The sequence below is a fragment of the Sebastes umbrosus genome, chromosome 8, assembly GCF_015220745.1.
Source record: "Sebastes umbrosus isolate fSebUmb1 chromosome 8, fSebUmb1.pri, whole genome shotgun sequence".
Lineage (NCBI taxonomy): Eukaryota > Metazoa > Chordata > Actinopteri > Perciformes > Sebastidae > Sebastes > Sebastes umbrosus.
In genome coordinates, this window is record NC_051276.1 from 3034279 (window position 1) to 3058541 (window position 24263).

At 41.1% G+C, this 24263-nt stretch overlaps 1 protein-coding gene and 1 long non-coding RNA gene across 6 annotated transcripts in view; one reads left to right on the top strand and one right to left on the bottom strand.

Annotated features, from left to right (window-relative positions):
- cacna1ba (calcium channel, voltage-dependent, N type, alpha 1B subunit, a) overlaps window positions 1-24263 on the bottom strand; it is a 200718-nt gene that overhangs the window by 115552 nt on the left and 60903 nt on the right. For all 5 annotated transcript variants that reach the window (XM_037776831.1, XM_037776826.1, XM_037776827.1 and 2 more), the window contains exons 4-7: window positions 16375-16466; window positions 15772-15924; window positions 14882-15069; window positions 2012-2115 (exon numbers count right to left, since the gene is read on the bottom strand). In XM_037776831.1, coding sequence (XP_037632759.1) covers window positions 2012-2115; window positions 14882-15069; window positions 15772-15924; window positions 16375-16466 — 537 coding nt within the window. The remainder of the gene's footprint in view (window positions 1-2011; window positions 2116-14881; window positions 15070-15771; window positions 15925-16374; window positions 16467-24263) is intronic.
- LOC119492408 lies at window positions 19455-24225 on the top strand. The gene is made up of 5 exons (XR_005207770.1): window positions 19455-19664; window positions 19793-19957; window positions 20049-20197; window positions 23286-23369; window positions 23971-24225. It is a non-coding gene; the product is annotated as an uncharacterized LOC119492408 (long non-coding RNA).

The following is a 24263-nucleotide window of genomic DNA, read 5'->3' on the forward strand; positions in this document are numbered from 1 at the left end:
GACATTCCTATCATGATTCGGTATGGATGATATACTGTTGGTTAGATGTACATGAGTGGAAGATGGAGAACAACACCCAGAATGCTGGTGCTAAAGAAAGATGATAACTGCAAAGCAATACTACAAAGAGGCAATAAAAAACGCATCCTTCTCCCATGATGCTCTTTTCAATAGTGATGACAACTTGTGTTGCTTTATAAATGAGGAAGTGTATAGGCTACCACAGAATTAAACAGGCTCTGCACACCATATACAGCATAAAGTCTGTGTCTGGCAATCTTGTATAATCATGTGAATTTATGATTTAATAAAACCTTATGAATATTGCATTGGAGCTGCCACAGATGTGGAATTCGCCTAAATTAGTCAATGCAAGAGAAGCGTGCACTCAATAAATGTGGGATGTTTGAATGCAAGTTATAAAATTCTATATTTTACCAATGACTCGTCAGAGTTAGTGATGACGTGATAAGAAAAGTCAGCGTTGTTAGTATTTTGAGGGACTGCTTGCTAAACCCCTCCCCCGAACAGCAATTGTCCAATTATAGTTTAGCAACTGTAAGTAGGCATGGCAGACCTACAGAGATCATTAACATGTCTGGCTAACTTAGCCTACTACCTGCAATAATCCAGCACCATTTCCAAGGGCAAGACTTAGCATATTAGTTACTAACTGTAGTAGTTTATAAGAATACAGGTTACATTAAGAAAGGCCCGCATGACAAGCACATCCACTGTGTAGTATTTCCCCACCTCGTGGGAGCCGGTCCTGGATGCTAGCAGAGTTTAGGCTAATGTTAGCAGCTCTGTCCTGCAACCCCTGAGACCTGTTAGCTTTAGCCTCAGTCTTTTAGCATGATATGTATGCAGCAGTCAAGTGCATATTTAGGAACACATTTACAGAGTCACCAGGACCCATTGAAAAGTCAGCCAAACAGCGGGAGACACCATTTTCAACCAAGTCTAACTTTAACTAATTAACTAGCTAGCTATAGCTGATAAATTGTCATTTCAGCAGGTAAGTCGATGATGCTGACATCAAGGGGCAGGTTTTGTTTTTTTTAAAGTACTGAGAATTTTGAGTCGACCATCTGCCACCGTTTTTGTAAACGGCATACCGTATGTGAGAATGGAAAGCTTGACAGACAACAATTGTAAATATAGACGCAAGCAGCAATTGCGGGTTCAAGCCCTTTTGCGCTCAACAGAAGGAAGGAGCAATGACCGGACTTCGGGCTTCACAAAGCTGAGCAAAGTCACTTCAGTTGGTTTAATTCTGTCTAAAGAAGGAGTTAAGACCAATCACACACGTGTTTCATCACTGCAACGTATGCAGCATTTCAATAAGTATACACAGGTAGTAATAAGTAATGAGTTCTGCTATTTCCCTGCCCTTAGTGGATATGAACCAAACTTGGTGTGTATGTTCAAGTCATAGTGCTGGATATCACTTAGTTTAATCAGGATTTCTCAAAGACAACTTCAGTTATGACCATTTCCTGCTAAGCCCCGCTCTTTACGAAGACTTTTTGATTGATGGTGGCCATGTTTTTCTGACCAATCTTGCTCATTTAGAAAGGTTTTATACCAAATTTGGTGTCGATAGTGTCGAAATCTAATAAGTTCTATTCATATTATTGTTTTTCACATTTTTTCACAAAAACTCCATCATGGTGGACTTCTATGGAGCACATGTGGCTGGACATGTTTGTCAAATGTTTATGAAGCAGTCATATGACCTGACACTACAACATCCACTGCAGATATCAGATTTTTGTGCAAAGTTATCTACAGCGTTAACTAGCTTACAACTAGCTTACAACTAGCTTACAACTAGCTCTAGTTTACAACTAGCTCACAACTAGTTCACAACTAGCTTAGTGTGATGCAGCAGTACATTAGCTTGATGTTGCTATGGTGAATAATTGAAAGACAACTGATGCTAAACTTATAACATAAAGAACATCTGTTGAAATGCTCCGCTCAGGTCATCCTTACAGTTTGTACTCACCCTGACAGCACACCTAACACCAGGTTGAGCATGAAGAAGGAGCCGATGATGATGAGGGGGATGAAGTACAGCCAGTTCCACATGTTTCCTGAGGCATCGTTGGCCTAAACACACAAACACGCAGAGACAAAGAATAGGACTGTTAATGCTGTTGTGTTGTTGCAGGACAAGTCTGGCGTATATCTACATTTTTCTTATGTTCAACAAATCCCATGGAAAGACCAAAACCAACAATGTGTCAGTCCGTCTCTCAACACTTTCTGACTTCCTGTCTGAAGCTCTCAGCCCCAAACACATTGGTTCCTGCTGCAGATGTAAATTTAATGTCACGGTTCACAAATATATAGTTTCAAGTTTGAAAAAGGCTTAGTAATTTCCTAAAACATCTGGTCACTCTACTTTACTCAGTTACAGTACTCCGTTACTCAAACAGGAGGAAATAGTGCACACAGCTAGCAGGAAGCTGGCAGAACCGGATATGTCATATGAGCGTGCAGGGCGGTGCAGTCCCGTGGGTCTGATGCACGTTCATTATGAATGGAAAATAACTCTGGACTACTTATATTAATGAGGGCTATTTAAGTGTTCATACTGAGAAGTTGATTTACCTAAAAAAAAATTATATATATATATATATATATATATACGTATATATACATCCATGGCAATGGACTCATTGGCCTTTTCAGTCCAAAATGGCAGCAGCGCTACTGCAGCGCCATCTAGCGGCTGTTGCCAAAAAAGCACCAGAGTTTTGCCTCTTTGCTTCTATACACTTTGCTATGGGTACCCACGAGTCTCCCCTTTACAGACACTTAATGATAATCCCATCCCATCCCAATCCCATAGTCAAACTAGCACACTGACAGCTGTTGTTGCCTGTTGGGCTTGAGTTTGCCATGTTATGATTTTATGCTAAATGCAATACCTGTGAGGGTTTTTGGATAATATTTGTCATTGTTTTGTGTTGTTGATTTCCAGTAATAAATATATATATTTATTGCATAAAGCAGCATATTTGTCCTCTCCCATGTTGATAAGAGTATTAAATATTTGAAAAATCTCCCTTTAAGGTACATTTCGAACAGATAAAAAATGTGTGATTAATTTGCAATTAACTGTGGACAATCATGCGATTAATTGGTATTAAATATTTTAATCGATTGACAGCGCTAAACGAAACCTAATACAACATCACTACAAACTACACCTTTATCACCATTATATGTGAGAAACTGACAGAAAGGTTAGAAGTAAATGGACAAAAATACCCTCATGATCAGGATATTTATAGGTCTGTGAAAATAACTGTAAATACAAAGGACTAATTATCTTCATATACTGTATACATCCGTAGCAAATGACAAGGTCCATTGTCTGAGATACAGTGGATGGACAAAGTAACTGAAACATTATATGTTAAAGACATCTTGATATTATATGCTACATGGCTGAAAGTCGACACCCGTGCATGACCCCTTTGTGGTTCCAAACCATGGGCGTTAATGTGCTGCTACATGTGTAGCCTATATACTCTTCTGGTTTCAGACTTTCACCAGATGTTGGAACCTGGATGCAGGGATTTGCACACCTTCATAGGGTTAACCGATGAAGCAGTCCCACTCTGAAAGTACGCAGAAGGATGTAGACAGGAGTGCCCACATACTTTTGGCTAGGGATGCACTGATACCAATACCAGTATCGGGTATCGGGTCCGATACTGTGCTCATGCACTTGTACTCGCAAAACGGCTCCGATACAACGGCACCGATACCACTTTACGGCAGCATGACGTTAATCTCTCGTCACCATCTTTTGGGTCCTATCGCACGCGCTCAAGCTCCACTTCCCCGACGGTGCGGGCGAGATGAGCCGAGGGTGCGCCCGACCCCGCCTCAGCCGGCGCACGCCGGCCCTCACTTTCATTGCGCCACGGGGTTTTGCTTGCACCCTCTGACTCGCGCGTGCGTTAGACTCCTTTGTCCGTGTTTCAAGACGGGTCGGGTGGGTTGCCGACATCGCTGCAGTGAGGACAGTCTGGCCCGGTGACACTTTGGCCAGGGCCCCAGGAAGCACCTTCGCCCCAAGCCTTTCCAAGCCGACCTAGAGCCGGTCGCGGCGCACCGCCTCGTATGCGGGACTCCCCAGCCTGCCGTGTGTCGCTCACACCCTCCAGCTGGCTGTTAACGAGGGTCTTTTGGCACAGAGAAGTACTCGTATCGGTACTCAGTATCGGTGAGTACACAAATGTAAGTACTTGTACCTGTACTCGGTCTGAAAAAAGTGGTATCGGTGCATCCCTAGTTTTGGCCATATACTGTAGAATATGTTGATGATGGGTATGAAATGATATTGATATGAAATATTTATTGGTGCGGAGGAGAGATTTGCTTGCGAGTGTGTTTTGCTGTTGAAGCAGTAACGACAGAAGCAGCAGTCACAATCTGAGGCTCATGTTCTCCATTGTGACTTCCACCCAGCCTGAGGGCCTTCTACTGTATTAATGTTTACATAATTCTTTACAGCGGGCACTCACACTCGGATTATTACTTTGGGGTGGTGGGTCATTTGATTGCTGGAAATTGTCTGGTAATGCACTAACTTCCTGAAATCCTTTGTGATGCTTTCCCATCATTCGTGCGTTTGTTAATTTCTCATTTTGCATCCATAGATTTTCTCATTGTTTCCTCAGATAAAGGAATAGTCTCATTACTGTTTATTGTACTAAGCAGCACTATAATGCAACCTCCACACAATAGCGGTATTATGCAGCTTAATTAGAGAGTAAAATGCTTCCATACAGTATGGCATGCAAGACTCTGAGTACACATGACAGGAGAATACATAGATCAGTGAAGAAAAAATCAGAAAAAAGTCACAATATATTTCAGAGTCTTTTTCAAGTTGACTGCTTTTTTCAGTTGACATAGAATGTAGTAGATGCTGGAGGGTCATATTGACCCAAACTTCCTGTATCCATGATAACAGGATTATGGTCCCTGGTGGGGAGGCTGCAGCTGCAGAGCCTGGATTAGGTTGCCACAACTGGTTATGTCTCTCCTCATTCATTATATAGAGAACTACTGGATGTTCCCCAGAGGATTATTCCTAATGTTCTGGCTCACTACTTGAACTTTCACTAACATTACTGTCACTTCAACGACTGACTCCAAATGTCCACCCTCAGCGCTCGCAGACTTCTGTCACACTGTAAGTATCATGACGTGTTCACTGTCATCATGTCAAGTCTGCATGGGCTCTAAACCGGTAGGGGATGAAACACAGAGGTCACGTTAACCAAATATTTTCAAATCTTTCAAATCTGAAGGCCATCCGTCATTTTGATGGACTGGACTCGGAATGTGTCTGTGACTGCGGGTCACAGAGCGGTGCTGATGCAGTTTGATGCAGAAGGAACCCATCCTACGTGATTTCCTCCCAGTGAAGTGAGTGCTTGCAGGATTGAAAAATCCCACGTTCAGAGAGTCTTGTAATTACAGTCTCCAGTGTGGCAGCAAATCGCGGGTTTAGCCATCAGAACAAAATGAAAACAACCGTGAGAAGTCGTCTGTCCGAGGAAAAGACTGCAGGGGAAAAAAGGAATTGTAAATACACTGTAAATGTGTTGTTACACATGTGATGTGTTGTCACTGAATTTACACTCACACTGCACACTTCTTGGCAATATTGATAAGTAAGTAATCTATGCAAGATATGTGTGGGGTCTGTTGCTTTGATTATATTCAATTATTTCAGACATATTAAAAAAATATTTACATAAAAACCTAATGATCCAACTGCAGATTATAACAAAATTAAAAATTAAAGAAACAAATGTTTTGTTGGTAGACTGGTTCTTTTGCTTTTATTCCTGTCTTTAACATTGTCTCAACCACAATACTATGAATTATGGGTAATCATTCACAGTCAGAAGCTGTCTTTCTGGAAGTCCACAGAAAGTGAACTTTAATTATCTCGGAGACTTGATGAATTATGGGTTTGGTCAGCCTTCGGCAGTAGTGGACTTCCTGGTAATGCAAGTGCAGTGAAGTCCGAAATTCCCTTTAACCAACACTCTGGTCCATGTGGAAAACAATTTCTGGATTAATTGATGAAATTTGTAAGAAACATTCATGGTCCCCAGAGGACAAATCCTGCTGTTTCCTTTAGTCCCATCAAAATCTAACTGTCAGGTGTCCTTTACTGGGCACACTTTACTGACTCATTTTGGACACTCCATAAGCTTTCCTCTCGCACCAGCAAAATGTTAATGTTGCACCAAAGATATCTCATGATCTAATTCACAGATTGCTATAAAAACTGCTGAGCACATTCATGCTCCCATATTTCCTCCAGTGCTACCCTCGTGACAGACTTCTATTTTAGCCCCACTATGGGTAAAACAGGATTTATCCCTATAGACTAGGGCTGTCAATCCATTCAAATATTTAATCATGATTAATTGCATGAGTGTCTATAGTTAATTGCGATTAATCGCAATTCGCACATTCTTTTATCCGTTCAAAGATAAAACCTCAAAGGGAGATTTATCAAGTATTTAATACTCTTATCAACATGGGAGTGGGCAAATATGCTGCTTTATGCAAATGTATGTATATATTTATAATTTTAAATCAATTAACAACGCAAAACAATGATAAATAATATTGTCCAGAAACCCACAGGCAACAACAGCTGTCAGTACGCTGACTTGACTTGCCCCAAACTGCATGTGATTGTCATTAAGTGGGCATGTCTGTAAAGGGGAGACTCGTTAGTACCCATAGAACCCATTTCCATCCACATATCTTGAGGTCAGAGGTCAAGGGACACCTTTGAAAATGGCCAGGCCCAATTTTTTTCCAGTGTGTTCACTCTAGCTTTAAAACTGAGCTCGCTACAACCTAAAAATCGCAAGTTTAATTAACGCGTACCAGAAATTAGTGGTTAATTATTAATTTGCGTTATTATCGCGTTATTTAACGCATTGGCCGAAATGCAATCTGGGAAACCACCGGCTATTGTCTAACGATGATTTAGCTTTTTATTGATTTAAAATGAGCTTTTAAACCTGCTACTTGTGAAACAACAATCAGTCTTGTTCATTTATTTGTAGAGGCATATGTGCTACTTTTAACACATTATGTGCTCACATGTGCTTTTATGCAACATATTATATTCCAGTACATGAAGAGTATCTTTATGTGGAAAGGTGAAATCTATGTTTTCCCAAAACTAACACATTAGAGTTCTTCACACAACTTCATCATGATCTTAGTAGGCAGCTCACAGAAATTCCCATGAAGACACAAAGAATCTCCGCCCTGAATGGCCTCATCATCCATCTCTGCTCCCCAAAGTGCTATTTTTAAACATTTAAGCTCTTCTGTTAATAGTGCAATCAGACCAGTGGAGCTCATCTCAGGTTTACAGAGCTGGACCAATCACTATTTTAATTTATAAAATAGACATCCTGATGATGCTTCTGAAGTCATACCCGCTGTTACTCAGCCACTTAACCAGATTTCTGCAAGTGTTCTTCCAAGTGAGCACAAACAATAGAGCTCAACAATAACCGCCCAACTTTTTGAACTGCTGCGGTTCAGGAAGTGAGTTTCACATTAATTCACTCCATTGACATTCAGAAAATCCTGATATAGAGTGTTCAGCATGGAACCAAGCCAGCCAGCTACGAGTTGAATTGTGACCACAAATATAAAGGTACCATAAAGGTAAAAGACTGTGTATTGTGCAGTTATTTTGCATTCAGAAATCTGTCACTCAAATAAAATGGCAAACGGAGGGTAAATAGAGAGGTGTAGTCCCTCCAATTCCCGTGGACGAACATGGGGCTTATTTTGCAAAAAATATGAATGGTAGTCAATGGCGAGAGACAGATACCGTTTGAATTGCGCCATGAATCACACAAAAGATGTTTGTCAATTTAAAAGATAATTTTGCAAGTCAAGAAAGTCGCAGTTTGTTGTAAAGCTGTTGAAGTATCAGACTGGGAAAATTCATAATTAGAAAAACTACACACCCAAACGTTGCGTAAGTGACGTCTCTCTTGCTGAAGCTACGACGCCTGTAGGCTTTCCGTGGTAGTCGGTGTTACCGGTGTTACACGGTGTTCAGGCATACACCGACTACATTACTCGCCCACCGCGTCCACCGTCGTTTTCCGACGACGGACACTACAAACTGAAAGTGTCTGCTCCGTACGGAGTCTCAGCTCAGAGTAGCAGGAGTCTGATTTCACACATGGGGAGAGAGAGAGTTGACAGACGAGACGATGGCGGAGGATTTGGTGTCAAAGTGAATATTTTTAATTTAAACTCAATGCTATAAGAGAACCATAACGTTTATGAAGCAATTGCCATGCGGAGGACGGAACATTCACAGCCGGTGTGCGCAGCGCAGCGGCACCAGGTGGAAACATGCGGTACATGCGAGCAACCTGTTTCGCTCGTTCTTTCGCTTCCCGGCTGATAAAAAGACCAGGAGTCGCTGGATAAAACATATCAGGTAAGATAACGTTTCATTTGAGCGTGGAACATAGCTAAGTTAGCTAGCTAGCTAGTGTTGATGACGTATATTGTGCAAGACGAGAGATGTAGTTCACTGAGCGGTTTCACACAAAACGAAATGATACCACAACAAACCTACGACAATCTGAGACTTGACTTGCTAAATGATCTTTTAAATTGTCAAACATCATACAGTATGTGTAATTCATGGCACAATTCAAACGGGATCAAATAATTCTTTGTCTCTCGCCGTTGACTACTGTACATATTCTTTCTCAAATAAGGTCCCATGGGGGACACCGGAAGGGGAGGAACTTGCCTCTCTATATTGTATAGTGCATTAAAAAGGGAGTGATTTCAGATAGCTATTACCATTAGTATTACAAAGTGTTCATGTATGTAGCTGTTACCAATAAACATAACGGTATTTTTCATGTCATGATATTTTGTAAAATGAGGAGAACCTAATGTGATATCTAAGACCCCGTTTACACTTTTCATTTCAGGTGTCTCGTATCCTGATTAAATAATAGGAGATGAGATTTAAGACACTTTTATTTACAGTCAGCCACATATCACGTCACAAATCTGACTGCAATCCGTTTTGGTTTTCACGGGCTACATCAATACATGGATTTTCCATTTGATGACGAAGGCCACCAATTGGGCAGTCTACTTCACTACACAGACGACTGGGCGCAGGTAGTAATGGGGGGAAAGGAGTTGGGCGATCTTTGTTGAACTGCTGCCAGTGAATCCTTACAAGAAGGCGCTGTATTAGAAAGGTGGAATCATCTGTCATAATGTAGCTCTGAGCTGGAAGTGGCTGCTGAGGGCTGGGCATAGCAGTGCATTAGCTGGTGTCGGGGTGAGGCCGCCTCAGACCTTGGCTAACAGAAAAGAGAGAGCACACGAGGCAATAGAAAAGCCATTAGTAGCCCTGTTCTGCCCCTAGAAGTGTTAGCCCGAGGACAGCCATCAATTCAACAGCAATGCCACACCCATACTGCCCGAGAGACTAGACACAGACCAAAAAGTAACACAATGAACCAGCTTTATGGTTAGACTTGAACTTGCATCACTTTTGCGCCGGCTAAATGTTGTGGTGGTTATTTGTGTTCGTTCTCGGACAACACTAACCAGCTGTTGAATCAGAGAAGAAGTTGGACACGACTCTGGCATGACGGCGTGTGCACGTACGGTTTGTTTACAAATAAAAGTGAAAGAAAAAGGCCAGCCGTGCAGGAGTATCACGTTGTCTCGGAGAAAGATCAGCCACAAGAACGTTGTTATGTTCACTGACACATTAAGCAGTAAAACAATGACTTGCAAGAAACAATCACTGCGGTCTGGATGGGAACAAACCTTGTGTGTGCGTAATGTATCACTAGAAGCCTGTCAGTCCAACGAGAGTACGTTACAGTGGGAACATACTCCATGCCGTGCAGAAGTCTGTCCCCCATACCGGGATTCTGTCCCGGGTGAGCAAAGTGCAGCAGCAGGTCAGGGCGGCTCCGCCGTGGGTCCGTCCAGCCTGGACAGCTGAGGCAGCGAGGCTCTGAGCTGCACCAGCAGAGCGGAGCTCTTCATCCGCTCCCAGCAGCGTTCTGCCGATACGAGTCCACTAATCGATCGTGGATAGCGTCATTCTTTCGGACGGATACAAAAATTTAAATGAAAAATGCTAAAATGGGTCGCCAAATATACTTGGGCAGCCGTTAATAAATGGGCAGCTCACCCAAGTAAAGTCTATGATTGGAAAAAGAGTGGTAGGCGAGATTGGAGCAAATATGATTCAAAAAAGTTATTTTTATAAAACGGTCGCTATATCCTGACAGTGAATACATGAAACAGGTAACCTGAAAAAATATCATGTGCCTCTCTGTCCTCCGGTGTCCTCCGGTGCTCCTAATGGCGTTGGCAAGATTTCACAGACGGAGGAGAGCAACTGGGAGGTTAGGGTATCTTTTGGTAATTCGATTTTCCTTTCACAAACGGATATTAAAAAACAAAAAGGCGAAAAACACATTGTATTTCAATTTCAATTTTGTATTTTAAAACGAAAATCAAATAACCTCTCATTTTTTGTTTTTTAATATCCGTTTGTGAAAGGAAAATCAAATTACCAAAAGATACACTGACCGAGCCGAGCTGAGTTTGCCGTCCAGCTTCCTATGCGAGCCGTTACGTTAATGCCTATTTCTCACCTCAAATGTTTTCAGAATCATCTTGTAGTGTACTTTTTAGCTATAAAATGAGAAAGTTTGTGACCCGGTAGCCATGTTGAGATCTGCTGAGAAAATACAAAGCACCGCTCACATGGCCGCAGCACAGCCAATAGGAACGCTCTCTTTCTGAAATGACCTGTGATTGGTAAAAGTTTCCCGTCACAGGCTAGATTTTCTAAAGCCTGAAAACAGAGCCATGAGGAGGAGCAGAAGTCTAGTTTTCTCTCAGAACACTTGAATTACAATATGCTAAAAGGTTATTATGGAATTTTTGCCCAATGATGCCAAAATATGGTTGCCTACTGAAGCTTTAAATTGTTTCACAAAACAAAACAAAACATTTATTTTGGGCTGTGTAAGTACTGAAGCATTCTACTCATTGAGTAGGTAGCTGTATAGCAGCTAAAAGGCTTTTGAAGCAGTTATTTTTTTTAAAATAGAAAATTTTTCGAGTGAAAGAAGGTTCTATTAAATTTGAATTTGTACTCATTCAAAGACAGTGTAATGAAATGCTGAATAACTTTAAAACAGCTCAGTTATTTATTTGTTTCCCCGGCACAAAAGGAGAATAAATAACAGCAAAAAAAATCGGCCAAATTGTTATTTTAAACACCTGTATCAGTATCGGCCCAGAATTTCACAATCGTTGCATCCCTAAGAATTATAGTATTGGAAGAAATGGAGATTTCCTCCACTCAATACATGTGTAAGCACGCTGAGGAGACAGGGTGAGACAGGGTAAGACAGGGTGAGACAGGGTGAGACAGGGTGAGACAGGGGTTGTAGCAGTACTGGATGACAAGTGGCAGTGGATGCTCTGCTCTTTACTCTTGCCACCCTGTAAACATCCTGCTCCCCCGAGCTCCGTCTGATAGCATCTGAAAGTTTGCCTGCTGTTTACAGGTGAGTGGATACTGTGTCACCGGGGGATGGTGGGGGGAACCCGTGCAACTGACCCTAACTAGCCCTGACAAGCACTGGAGAAGGCTGTTGTAGCCAGCAGTGCCCTCTCATATGTAAAACAGGGCAAATACTGAGACACGGTGCGGGTCCTACGAGTGATTGTCTGTCTGAATTAAAAAAAATATTTTTACTTTCAATATTTAACTTCACGGGACTTCATATTATTTGGATGATTCAACACCGAATCTACTCCACTCTTAGGGTTCACTTTTTTCTTTCTAATCACTAAAAACGCTTACGGTACTGTATGTTCATCTCTAATGTGTACGTGGAATTTAAAAGGTTTTCTACACACACAGCTATGACATCATATAAAAAGGTCAAAGTGTATGGCCAAAAGGTCTGCCAATGAGGAATTGACAGTCTGAATTTTGCCCTCCATCCCCATCAGAGAGAGCACAGCTTTGGCAGAGACAGACGAGGGCCCGTCCGGCCATGATGGATGGCCACTCCGATGAAGAGGACACAGCCGGGGGTCCCACAGCGGCAGGAAATGAGACAGCCGTCACTCCTCCCTTGACAATTTAATCAGAGAATCCACCAATCATATTCTGCCAAAACAGGCCCGTGCGGTCAGAGTGCATTACCAGTCTGTCAGTGATCCAGGAGACAGGAAAAGGAGCTGTCTAAGGATGGATGAAGGAGTGATCTTAACCCCACAACCCTTACGCCCCATATGGACTAATTCTGTATCAACACCTCTGTCTTATGGGTATTCATCATGTTAACCAAGTTAGCAAACAGCAGTGGGAGTAGCAGCAGACTGAAACACACGCATCCTCCGTACTGTCTAAACAGACTCGACCACAGCATCCGGACCGAGTATTCGGTAGGGTTCACAAACCCTCCCATGGCTCTGATATCAGCCAAGGCCAACTGCAACCTTACTTCATTCACCCAGGAATACACTAAAAAGGTTATAAACACGTGTTGCTGTGGCTGTACGGTCTGGTCTCCTAAAAATTACGTTCCCATACAACAAAACTGCATTATCAATTACGTTTTGAGGGTAATCTGTCTGTTTTTGACCTATCACAAATACTTTTCTAATCGTAGTCTGCGGAACTCCACGTAGGAGTCCACAAGTGGACCAAAAAATTAATAATTAATGCAGCAAATACAGGTCTGATACAGCTTTAGGAGAGGTACAGGGTGGCTTCTATCAATGAGTTAGAATTACAAACTGTATTGTGTCCTGTGAATCCCTATTATGTGTGTAGGCAATTTGAATCTAGACTCTGTCAGTAACAATAAAAAATACTAAAAATACTAAATACTGAAAAAATGGCATCTTTAGAAGTAAGGGTTGAGTTAGTAGAATCACCCATTGTGCTCAATCTGCTTACGCTCTTGTTCTTGGGTAAAAAAAGAGTTCATTTGTAGCTCTGTCCAATACATGTGTAACGGTAACAGTGGGGAAACAATTATTTGACATCAAAGAAGCATCAAAGCAGTATCCTCTATCTACCACGCCTTTTCTTGCTCTCAGCAACCGAACTGCTATTGATCGCTTTCTACCTCCCTGCTCTCTCACTCCGTGTTTTTGTTTCCCTCCTTCAACCCTGTGAGGAGAAACACACACTGCTAAGCACACATTCTTTTCCCACTACAGCTGTTTAATAATTTAACCTATTGCATAATTGTTTCCTTAGTGTGATATAATCCTGACTTTATGCAAATGGAAGAGAGTTGTTATTTGTTTCATGCTAGCAGTAAAGCTGCTGTGTTGTGGTCCTAATGGGATCTGTGGCTGTGTGTGAGTCATCTTTCGCAGGCTCTTACGCTTGCCTCTAATCATCCCCCCGAGGAAGGCTGGGAGGGGAAGGAGCAGTCAGGAGGAAAAGCACAGTGGCTCAGCAATGATGCACAGGACAGACTAGCCAGTACATTCACAATGACACTCTTCCCACTGACTGCTTTTTAACTTCTTAGGCTGGGCACTACACCAAATATGATCAGAAGACTTCAGAAATAAAACTACAGTCATTATAAAGCAACGAACCCGATGCTACCATAACAGTCATTACATAACAGTTACTCTGTGCTGAGTGTTGGTTTCTAAAAGTCAGCTTTGAACAAAGGTAACTAATCTACTAAATGCGTGACAAAAATGTGTTTCCTGGCTGTATTTAAAGTAGAGCTGTCAATCGATTAAAATATTTAATCGCGATTAAGTGCATGATTGTCCATAGTTAATCGTTATTAATCGCACATTTTTATCTGTTCAAAATGTACCTTAAAGGGAGATTTTGTCAAGTATTTAATACTCAAATATGCTTGCTTTGTGCAAATGTATGTATATATTTATTATTGGAAATCAATTAGCAACGCAAAACAATGATAAATATTGTCCAGAAACCCTCACAGGTACTGCATTTAGCATAAAAAAATATGCTCAAATCATAACATGGCAAACTGCAGCCCAACAGACAACAACAGCTGTCAGTGTGTCAGTGTGCTGACTTGACTATGACTTGCCCCAAACTGCACTTGATTATCATAAAGTGGGCATGTCTGTAAAGGAGAGACTCGTAGGTACCCATAGAACCCATTTACATTCACATATCTTGAGGTCAGAGGTCAAGGGACCCCTTTGAAAATGGCCATGCCTCGCCAGAATTTGGTGTAAGTTTGTAGAATTATTTAACCTCCTTCCTGACAAGCCAGTATGACATGGTTGGTATCAATGGATTCCTCAGGTTTTCTAGTTACCGCCAAGGCCGAAGGCCTAGGATGGAGGTTTTGTTTTCACCGGCGTTGGTTTGTTTGTTTGTTTGTTTGTTTGTCTGTCTGTTAGCAGGATTACTCCAAAAGGCTGCGATAGTTTTGAATTAATTTTTTTGCAGGGTTGGGATGTGGCACAATGAACAATCCATTCGATTTTTGGTGGCGATCCGGTTCACGATACGGATTCAGTAATATTTTTAAGTATTCTGATCAACCTGAGCATTAAAACCACAGGGTATAAGACATGCGCAGTCTGACTGATGACGCGTCGATGACACATGACGCCCTTCTTCTGAGAGCAGAGAGGTACTTGTGTGGATGTGTGTGCGGAAGCTGCTGGCTGTCCGCGGTGAGAAAGAACAAAGCTGTAGCTGACGGGGTGAGAGACATGGTGCTTTAAAAACAGCATATTTAAGTGGACTCACATTGTAGAGAATGTCCACCCATCCCTCCATGGTGATGCACTGGAAAACAGTGAGAACAGCGAAGAGGATATTGTCAAAGTTGGTGATGCCAAAGTTGGGTCCGGTCCAGTACTCCTTGCAGGTGGTGCCGTTGCTGCAGGTCCTCGCCGGAGCCTCCAGGCCACAGGGGAAATCTGCTACTCGCTCATCTACAGCTACAAACAGACACACACACCATCACATACACAACGATACACTAACATGCTGAGGTATTTTCAGAGAAAGCTGGGGATGTTTTGTGTAAAAGTACCTTTCGTTATAGATACAGAAAAACATGCAATCTTATGCATAATATAATGGGTTCCACTACAATGATACACAAAGTGGCAACATTTAAGAGTACATTTGACATAATTTCGTCACATCCCTAAAATATATATACAGTATATATATACAGTATATATACACAGACATGTATGAACCTGAACCAGCTTCAGATCTATACTTCAGATCAGACAGTGTTTAACACCGGAATATTTTAGACCAGTCATTTTGTATCTTTAAAAAAAGGAAAAGCTGTGTGGTCTGCTAATTATCTCTTTTTTGATCACATATAATATCTTGGAGAAATAATTAATATATCATAGAAGTGGCACCCTCTTATAAAATCGTGTCTGTTGGTCAAAACGGTCAAAATGTGTATGCACATTGTTTGTGCTTTGTAGAAACCTCAATAAGTTACTCGACAATGGGGTTTTTTTGAAAGCTGGAGCACAGTAAACACTTTGTTAAAGAATGCCTGGAATAGCCGTATGTCCTTAGCAATAACATAGAGATGATTAAGGTTCTATCAACTTTTGCCGAGGTTAACACCAGGAAATGATTTATCCCTTGTTCTCCTCTTTGCTTACCTGTGTCTGTTCTGAAGCAGGTGCTATGGAACTTGCCCATGTAGAAGTCGAGGCCGATGATGGCGAACATGAGGATGGCGAAGAAGAGCAGCAAGCCGATCTGCAGCAGAGGTACCATGGCTTTCATAATGGACTTCAATACCACCTGAAGACCTGAGGCAGACAAGAGAAACATGCTTTTGAAAATTTGTATTTTATTAATTTGTTTGTCTTTATTGGAGAGCGACAGTTTGAGGACAGACAGGAAACTTGAGGAGAGAGAGAGAAGGGTATGACATGCAACAAAGGGTCCTTGAAGTATTGACTGATCACAGAGGTAGAGACTGTTAACCTTGTGAAATCAGCAAGATCGCCGGCAATCCCGACCGACTTTACTGTCTTTCAGAGGCTGCAGCAGCCTCAGTTTTAGAGCTAAAGTGAAGGTACTGGTAAGGTACTAGAAAACCAAAGGAATCCATTGGTACCAACCATGTTTTACGCTGCTCTGCTGCGTACAGCTGATCTCAACATAAACAAAAATACACGTGGATGATGGCACAAGCTGCACGGAGAGGGTGAGGGGCAATCGTAATCGATCATCGTTCAGTAAGTAAGTAAACTTACTTGGAATGCCGGAGACCAGTTTGAGCGGCCGTAGAACTCTCACTGCCCTCAATGTCCTTAGATCAAAATCAGCGCCCACAGTGGCCAGGATCCTGCACACACAACAACAGCATGGGATTAAGATTACAGGTACTTTTCATAGACAGAAGCTGTTGGTCTAAAACACAACTGCAGGAAAAGATCATTATAGGTGCTACATGTATCATTGTAAACATCATTTAATCACTATCAAATCATTTCTGAGGTTGGTAGACTAACTGTAAACACATGAGACAATGGTAGTGACAGTTGGTAAACTCCTGCACAAACTGGTACTGCAATGGTATCTTTATGCTGTTTCTTTCCGTTTTATGCACGGAACTACAGTGACGCCCCCAAAACGCGGCTAAAAGTGAGTGACCTACACTTAATAGTGTACCTGAACACACCCTGTGTAGATATAGATAGGACACTAAAGTTGCTGATTTGCTTTCGCTACACGGGCTGTGTAGACGTGTATTACTCAGAACACTGTCAGAACCCTGTACTACTGAATATAGTCATATACTCATGATACACATGAGTATCATGATATTATGTGTTGTGATACTGTATCGATTCCCCCAAACATTGTATTGATTTTGAATTAACCCCTTAAAAATCCGACAGCCTGCCGTGGGTCCTGGCCGCTGTTCAATCTTTTGGAGGTTGTAGCAGGCTCAATTTTAAAGCTAGAGTGAAGATACTGGCATCATAGTAAACTAAGAAACCTAAATAAACCTATGTCATACTAGCTTGTCGGGAAGGAGTAAATATCGCTCCAAAGTTACGCTAAATTTGAATGAGAAAAAACTGGCATGGTCATTTTCAAAGGGGTACCTTGACCTCAAGTTATGTGAATGAAAATGGGTTCTATGGGTACCCACGAGTCTCCCCTTTACAGACATGCCCACTTTATGATAATCAAATGCAGTTTTGGGCAAAAACCATACAGTTTTTGAATGCAGTATAAGTTTGTTATTTTTGCCTATTCTAAAAATGGTTTATTTCTGGTGTGTTCTTTATACTATGACAGTTTTCCTAAAATTAGATTTAAAAATTGCAATATATCACCTTGCTGTCAGTACAGAAATATATCGCAATATATTGAATCGTTACCCCTCTGACCCCGTATCGTATCACCAGATTCTTGCCAATACACAGCCCTAGAGAGAACACTGTGTGTAGCTTCAACTACTTAGAGATAGGATCGTTTTCATTTACTTCGGCAAACATAAAAGTGTACATTTCATCATCTGTGTAAACGTCATGGAAAAGCATAGTTACCATCAAGAAATAAATTCATTTCATTTCCAGCTGCCAAATAGAATCAAAATGGATATACAAAGCTTGGAAATAAAGTATTAGAAATAAGCCACCACCACTTGAAACAAGAATGAACAAAAGTAAATGTCCACATTGGTCAGCTTCACATTTAGTTTGATGATTTCGGTGGACAATGAGTGAGAAAGTTCTCAGGTGCTGCTCATGACAGGATGCATGGATGCTGACAGACACAGTGTTGAGTGAGTCACCCCTCACCGTCTGTCCAAGCTCAGCGGTGTCTGACATTGAGATGTGAAAACGCTACAAATATTTAGGTCATATTTGAATGTCACTCATGTCAGGATGGAGGAGCCCGCAGCTCACTGACATCACTCATACTATTGTTACCATTAGTAATATCACAGTCAGACAAGTCTTTTGTGGCTCTGGAGGAGCTTTGTCAAGTCTGAGAAAATAAATAGCATTTTGGCCGACGCCATCTTGGATTCTTTTGCAACCAGAAGTGACACGAGAGGGTGGAGCTAAGTACAACCGAACGCTGAATAACACATTTTTCAGGCAACCAAAATGTTAAAATTTAATTTCATGAACTGAAAACACACTGTGAAAGGGTTAAAGTTGTAAGACAAAAACACGGACAACTCCCACCCATACCGGACAACAACGTGGTAGCGACCTGTCAATCACAAGGTAGCCACGCCTTAAAGCATCCCCTGCTTTATGGTCTATTTGACTCTAAATAGGACCACAATTTACTAAATGAACATCATGCTGTATTGTAGAAGGCTTGAAACAAGCAATTGAGACCTTTTAAATCAAGTGAGAAGTAGGCTCATTTTCTCATAGACTTCTATACAATCAGACTTCTTTTTGCAACCAGAGGAGTCGCCTCCTGCTGGCTAGTAGAAAGAATTCAAGTTTAAGGCACGTCAGCTTCGGCTTCACTTTTCAGACCCCAGAGGTAGCCCACTGGATTGGATTTGAGAGCAAAAAATTTCAACAGAAAACCTGTATTACTAAATGCATACATGAACGTGTACTAGAGGATCTAATGAAGAAGCTATCCAGCTGCATCATGGGAAGCGTTGGATCCAAAAAGTCTGAATATCCTGCACTTTTGATTTTGACCATTCTCTTTTTCCAATATCTCTACGCCCATGAACTTAATAAAAGTGCAATACTAGATGACTGGAGTGACCCTTTAATCTTACTAATACTATTACCACAGCTCCAGGTACAACTTCTGCTAGTGTTATTCCTACCTCTACCACTAGCTATTTGAGTAGAGACATCGATTCTAATGCTCATAGGAAATACTTCTTTAAAGGTCCCATATCGTGCTCATTTTCAGGTTCATACTTGTATTTTGTGTTTCTACTAGAACATGTTTACATGATATAATGTAAAAAAAACAAAACTTTATTTTCTTAATACTGTCTGCCTGAATTTACCTGTATTTACCCTCTGTCCTGAAACGCTCCGTTTTAGTGCATTTCAACAGAATTGCAACAGAATTAACAGAATTGCAACAGAATTGCGTTGCTAGGTAACAGTTTGGGTCCATGTTTTCTTCCTGTCAGCTGATGTTATTCACATCCACTGCAACAGGAAGTAGACTGGGACACATTTAGAATGTTTACGTTTAAAACCGTGTAATGGTTTGAGTAATGTATATTTGTGACCTCACAAATGGACAGAAATCCTAACGGCTTGTTTCAAACGCACAATTTCTGAATACGGGCTGTGTGTGTTTCTCCGTATATTGATCGTTTTGATAGTTTAACAGTATTTATAAAGCACTGAAACCTGCTTTATAATATAAAAAGACATGAAAATCTCACTTTTTACAATATGGGACCTTTAATACGTTTAACAGATTATTTGATTATTGATCATAACAAGATTCTAAAATTATAGTGAGTAACTTTATGAGAAGAAAATATCTGCATTTACAGCAGGCTCAAGCAAACAGCTATGTAGCATAGGTAATTGTTTTTATATGATCAGATTGTGGGTTATACATATGTTAGTTAGCATGTAGTGATGATTTACTTTGTTTCCACTGAATGTCAATACTTTAACTGAAAGTCTTCTTTGACATGCTGTCATGTAGGTCGATGTAAAAAGGGCATCAATGGTACAGCAAACCTTATGCTGTGTGTGCATCAGTCAGGAAGCACAACATGTAGAACAGCAATGATCCCAGTGTGTTGTTAGGCAGAGTGGTGTACAGCAGTGGGGGGGGGGGACAGGCAAAGGAACAGCAGCAGTTCTAAATGTAAACGTTAATCATTCACAGCAGAAGTTCTTTATAAGCTTGACGTGACTCTTCCTGGCTGAGCTGCTAACTCTCTGTCTGTTTTCCCCAGAGGGGTTTCTGCATATTGCAGACAATTTTGCCCAAAATCTACCACTCTTCCTGCACCACACCATCTGCCTGCACTTCACTCTGTACAGCAATGACACTGGAAAAGAGGAGCGAGCATTCTCCTTTTCTACAGGAACAGGAATGTGTAAGGTAAACCAACCTTGACATTTACATTTATTCATTTGGCAGATGCTTTTGTCCAAAGTGACCTACACGTGATGTACGATCCACATCAGAGGAAGCCTTTGAAAAGAAGTGCAAGAACAAGAACTCAGTCTCATGTCCCATCTAACTAGGGGGTGTGACGAAATATCGTGCCACGAAATATCGCGCTATAAAAACGTGACGTGATGCATCGTTGAGACGAAAACCGAATTGCGATAACAGGGCATAATAGGTACTACATACATACGGGCTCCGGGGCTAAAACTGCAGCCTCTTCCTGCTGCTCTGCAAGGCCTATGGAAGGAGGCTGAATACGCATCATATCTTTGGGGTACAACACATGCGCAGTAAAAATCTGGTCTGCCTTCTCCGAAATGGAACCAACCGCAACGCACGGCCGCAGCTTCAGTTACACTGCGCATGTTTCATACCCCGAGAGCCATGTCCGCCCGTGACCCAGCCTCCTTTCATAGGCCCACACAAACAGTGCAGTCAGTGAACAGCTGAACAGAGAGTTGACGCCACGCCCGAGTGCTGTAAGTGCAATAAAACTTTGCAAGTGTAAAGCCAAGATACGTTATAACACCTGTTCAACCGCTGTTTACTCAAACAGGGCGCGTTAGCTCGGCGGCTAACAGCTAACTGTAAACACGTGTAAGTTATTTAGCTGAGTTGTGACTGAAACTAAAGCTGGCAGTAGGCTGTGTAGTCCAGCTAGGTTAGTTTGTCATGTATCTTACTGGTAAACTGATCAGCTGGCTGAAACAAAAGACGTATCGAAAAATATGTCTTCATGCGATTTTGGAAGACGAGGAGGATTCTGCTGACTGAATAAAGTTGGGTAACTTGTTCCACCACCGAGGGAGCACCCAGACAGGAGAAGAGTTTGGATTGAGATATCTGGCCTTGCAGTGATGGTAGGACTAAGTGAATGAGAAGATTCATAAACCTGAATGAGGGAGTTCAGGTAGGTGTGCTGCTCTGTAAGTGAGCATTAGTGACTTAAACATGAAGGGTGAATCCTTTATTTTATATTTTTTTTATGTGTTTTATTATGCTTGTCAAAGTTAACGTGATATTAACGTGATTTTTTGGTTGTAGCGGACTCAGTTTTAAGGCTAGAGTGAAGATTCTGGCATCCAATGAAACCACTAGTACCAACCATGTCATAAGATCTTGTCGTGAAGTAGGTTAAATAAGTAACGCTACAAACTTGCGCTAAATGTTGGCGAGGATAAACTGTCATGGCCATTTTCAAAGGGGTCCCTTGACCTCTGACCTCCAGATATGTGAATGTAAATGGGTTCTATGGGTACCCACGAGTCTCCCCTTTACAGACATGCCCACTTTATGATAATCACATGCAGTTTGGGGCAAGTCATAGTCAAGTCAGCACACTGACACACTGACAGCTGTTGTTGCCTGTTGGGCTGCAGTTTGCCATGTTATGATTAGGGATGGGTCATGATTTTTCATTTTTCGAATAGTCATTAAATTATAAAAAAAATCTTAAGAAATATATATTTTCCATTGTTTTAACCGTCATGGGTATGCTAGTTCCCAGTGATTATCGAATAGTATTTTTGCTTGGAATGCACATCCCTAGTTATGATTTGAGCATATTTTTAATGCTAAATGCAGTACCTGTGAGGGTTTCTGGACAATAATTGTCAATTATTTGTGTTGTTAATTGATTTCCAATCATAAATATATACATACATTTGCATAAAGCAGCATATTTGTCCACTCCCATGTTGATAAGAGGATTAAATACTTGACAAATCTCCCTTTAAGGAACATTTGTAACAGATACGTTACATATGGCAGTGGCATTTACAAAAATGAAGTATTTTATACAAAGACTCTGCCCTGTCTGGGGCCTCTTACACATTATGTTTTAGCTTTTAAAGTGTGTAGGAGTGTAGTGCTCTTCTTGTGAAACTCATGTTCTTCAGAAATGCTAATAAATGTGTCAGTCTGTGGTGTTCAGCTCTCAGGAAGTTCAAACCAAGATGGGGAGACCTCATCACCACCACAACTTTCATCTGAGCTACCTACAGCTGCAAAGAGTCAACAAGAGATTTTAGCTTGTCCCATATGACAGACCTCCTACAGTAGTAGTTTACTTTACCCTGGCTTTTATGGCTGTTATGGTATAGATTTATATAAATCTGTTCTCCTACATTTTACATAAGTTGTCTCCTTGACTTAAAAGCTGTGATGGAAGCACACCATGCTTCAATTATATGAGAAATTCAGCTTAATATTATGATAACTGCTTATGTTTTCTGTGAAACTAATTATTCATTTACATACAAAGCTTGTTAAATCATCAATGCAAGTTATAAGTGCAATTATCAGTGCAACAATTGCAGTGGCACATAATAAATATCTTACCTGCATTTTTACTAGCATATAAACAGTGTAGCTTGGATACATTAAAACAATTGTATGAATACATATTGACTGTCAGCAGGTGCTCAGACAACAAACTGTGTCTTCAAGACTGCCACATTTTGGGTGCGGGTAAAGCAGGTGTAAATATCCCTTTTCTACATGTTTATGCTTGTTGAACAGCTGGTTTGATAAAGTACTCTTATTGGCTTTTTACTTGTGAATCTTTTATTGTACTTACAGTAACAAGCGTAGCGGTCATTAACTGGAGTAAAACGTTATCTTTCACTTCACCTGGTTCACTGTCTCCTCTCACAGGAGGACAGAGAGGAGAAACTGCAGCACCACCATAAATTACACCAAAACATATAAAACTACCAATAAAAGAATTCAGATCCGGGTTTCGGGGGGCATCCCTATGTTGACACACTATATCCAATGTGTAGGTAGTAATTAAGTAAAGGAAAGCAATCTGTGCTTTTATGTGTGGCACAATATATTGTGCCACACATAAAAGCTTTCTTTTCTCAAACAATCAAGCTGTTGAATTGGGTTGCATGGCTTTGAAGATGACAAGTTTGCTGTACCACAAGTCATATGTTACAACACCATATGTTCTTCATGAACCTCATGTTCTAGAGAAAAGGTAATACATGTGTCTTCTGTATATGTCGTTTAGCCCTCAGGAAGTCCAAACCAAGAGGGGGAGACCTCATCACCACCAGAACTTTCATCTGAGCTACCTGCAAATTCAAAGAGTCTGGTAAGAATATGACAAGCCTCCTAATAGTTTACCCAGCTAATTAGAAATGACCGTAGTGAGTAAGTGTGCAGCTACACTGAGATTGCACTATGTTTGAGGCAAAATAATTCATTAGTTGTTGCGTGCAAGCTGTAGGCTATCACCATGCCTGAACCTACTGGAAAACACTGTCTACCCATGTGCAACCCCTCACATTTTACTTTGCTATTCTTACCAGTAGGAAAATCTACTGCTTTTGGAACTATAAGCATGTATCTAAACTTGATATCTGCTTGTCTGCAGCTCCTTAGCTTTTTCATAATGTACAGGTTTGTGTCACAGTGAGTTAGACTGTTGTTCCAACACACAGAAAAAACAGCAAACATGGTCCCAACCATAGATTCATCGCTGTGTTGTTAGTGTACTTTTACTCCACACCACAAGGGTTCATAAGCACAGGCTGTTCTTAAAACATGAGCAAGTAGGGATTGATTTGGCATTGTAGGAGATAAGCTCTCTTTCAACAAATGTTCTGGAAGTTACAAATCATGTTTAATATCCTTTTTCAATGTGTTACAGTAACTACTTCTGCCAGTGTTTTATATTGTTTTTATCTCTATAGGACACAAGCCTAGATGAGAGCGACACAGAGATATGCACCCCTGAAAGGTCACTCTCTGGTGTTGGTGCTGACCCAGATGTACCACCCCTGAGAAGAACTGACAGCATATTTGTAAGGTTGCATCATGAAAACTAGTGAGACGCTACACTTTTACAAGAGAAAATAAACATAAAGAATATTTTTGTCAACAAATCTCATGTTTAGATCCAAACCAACAATACTAACAAGTATTATGTGTGTAGCTCAACACATTTAGATTTGTTGACAAGAAGAAACATTTTGACGATTGACAG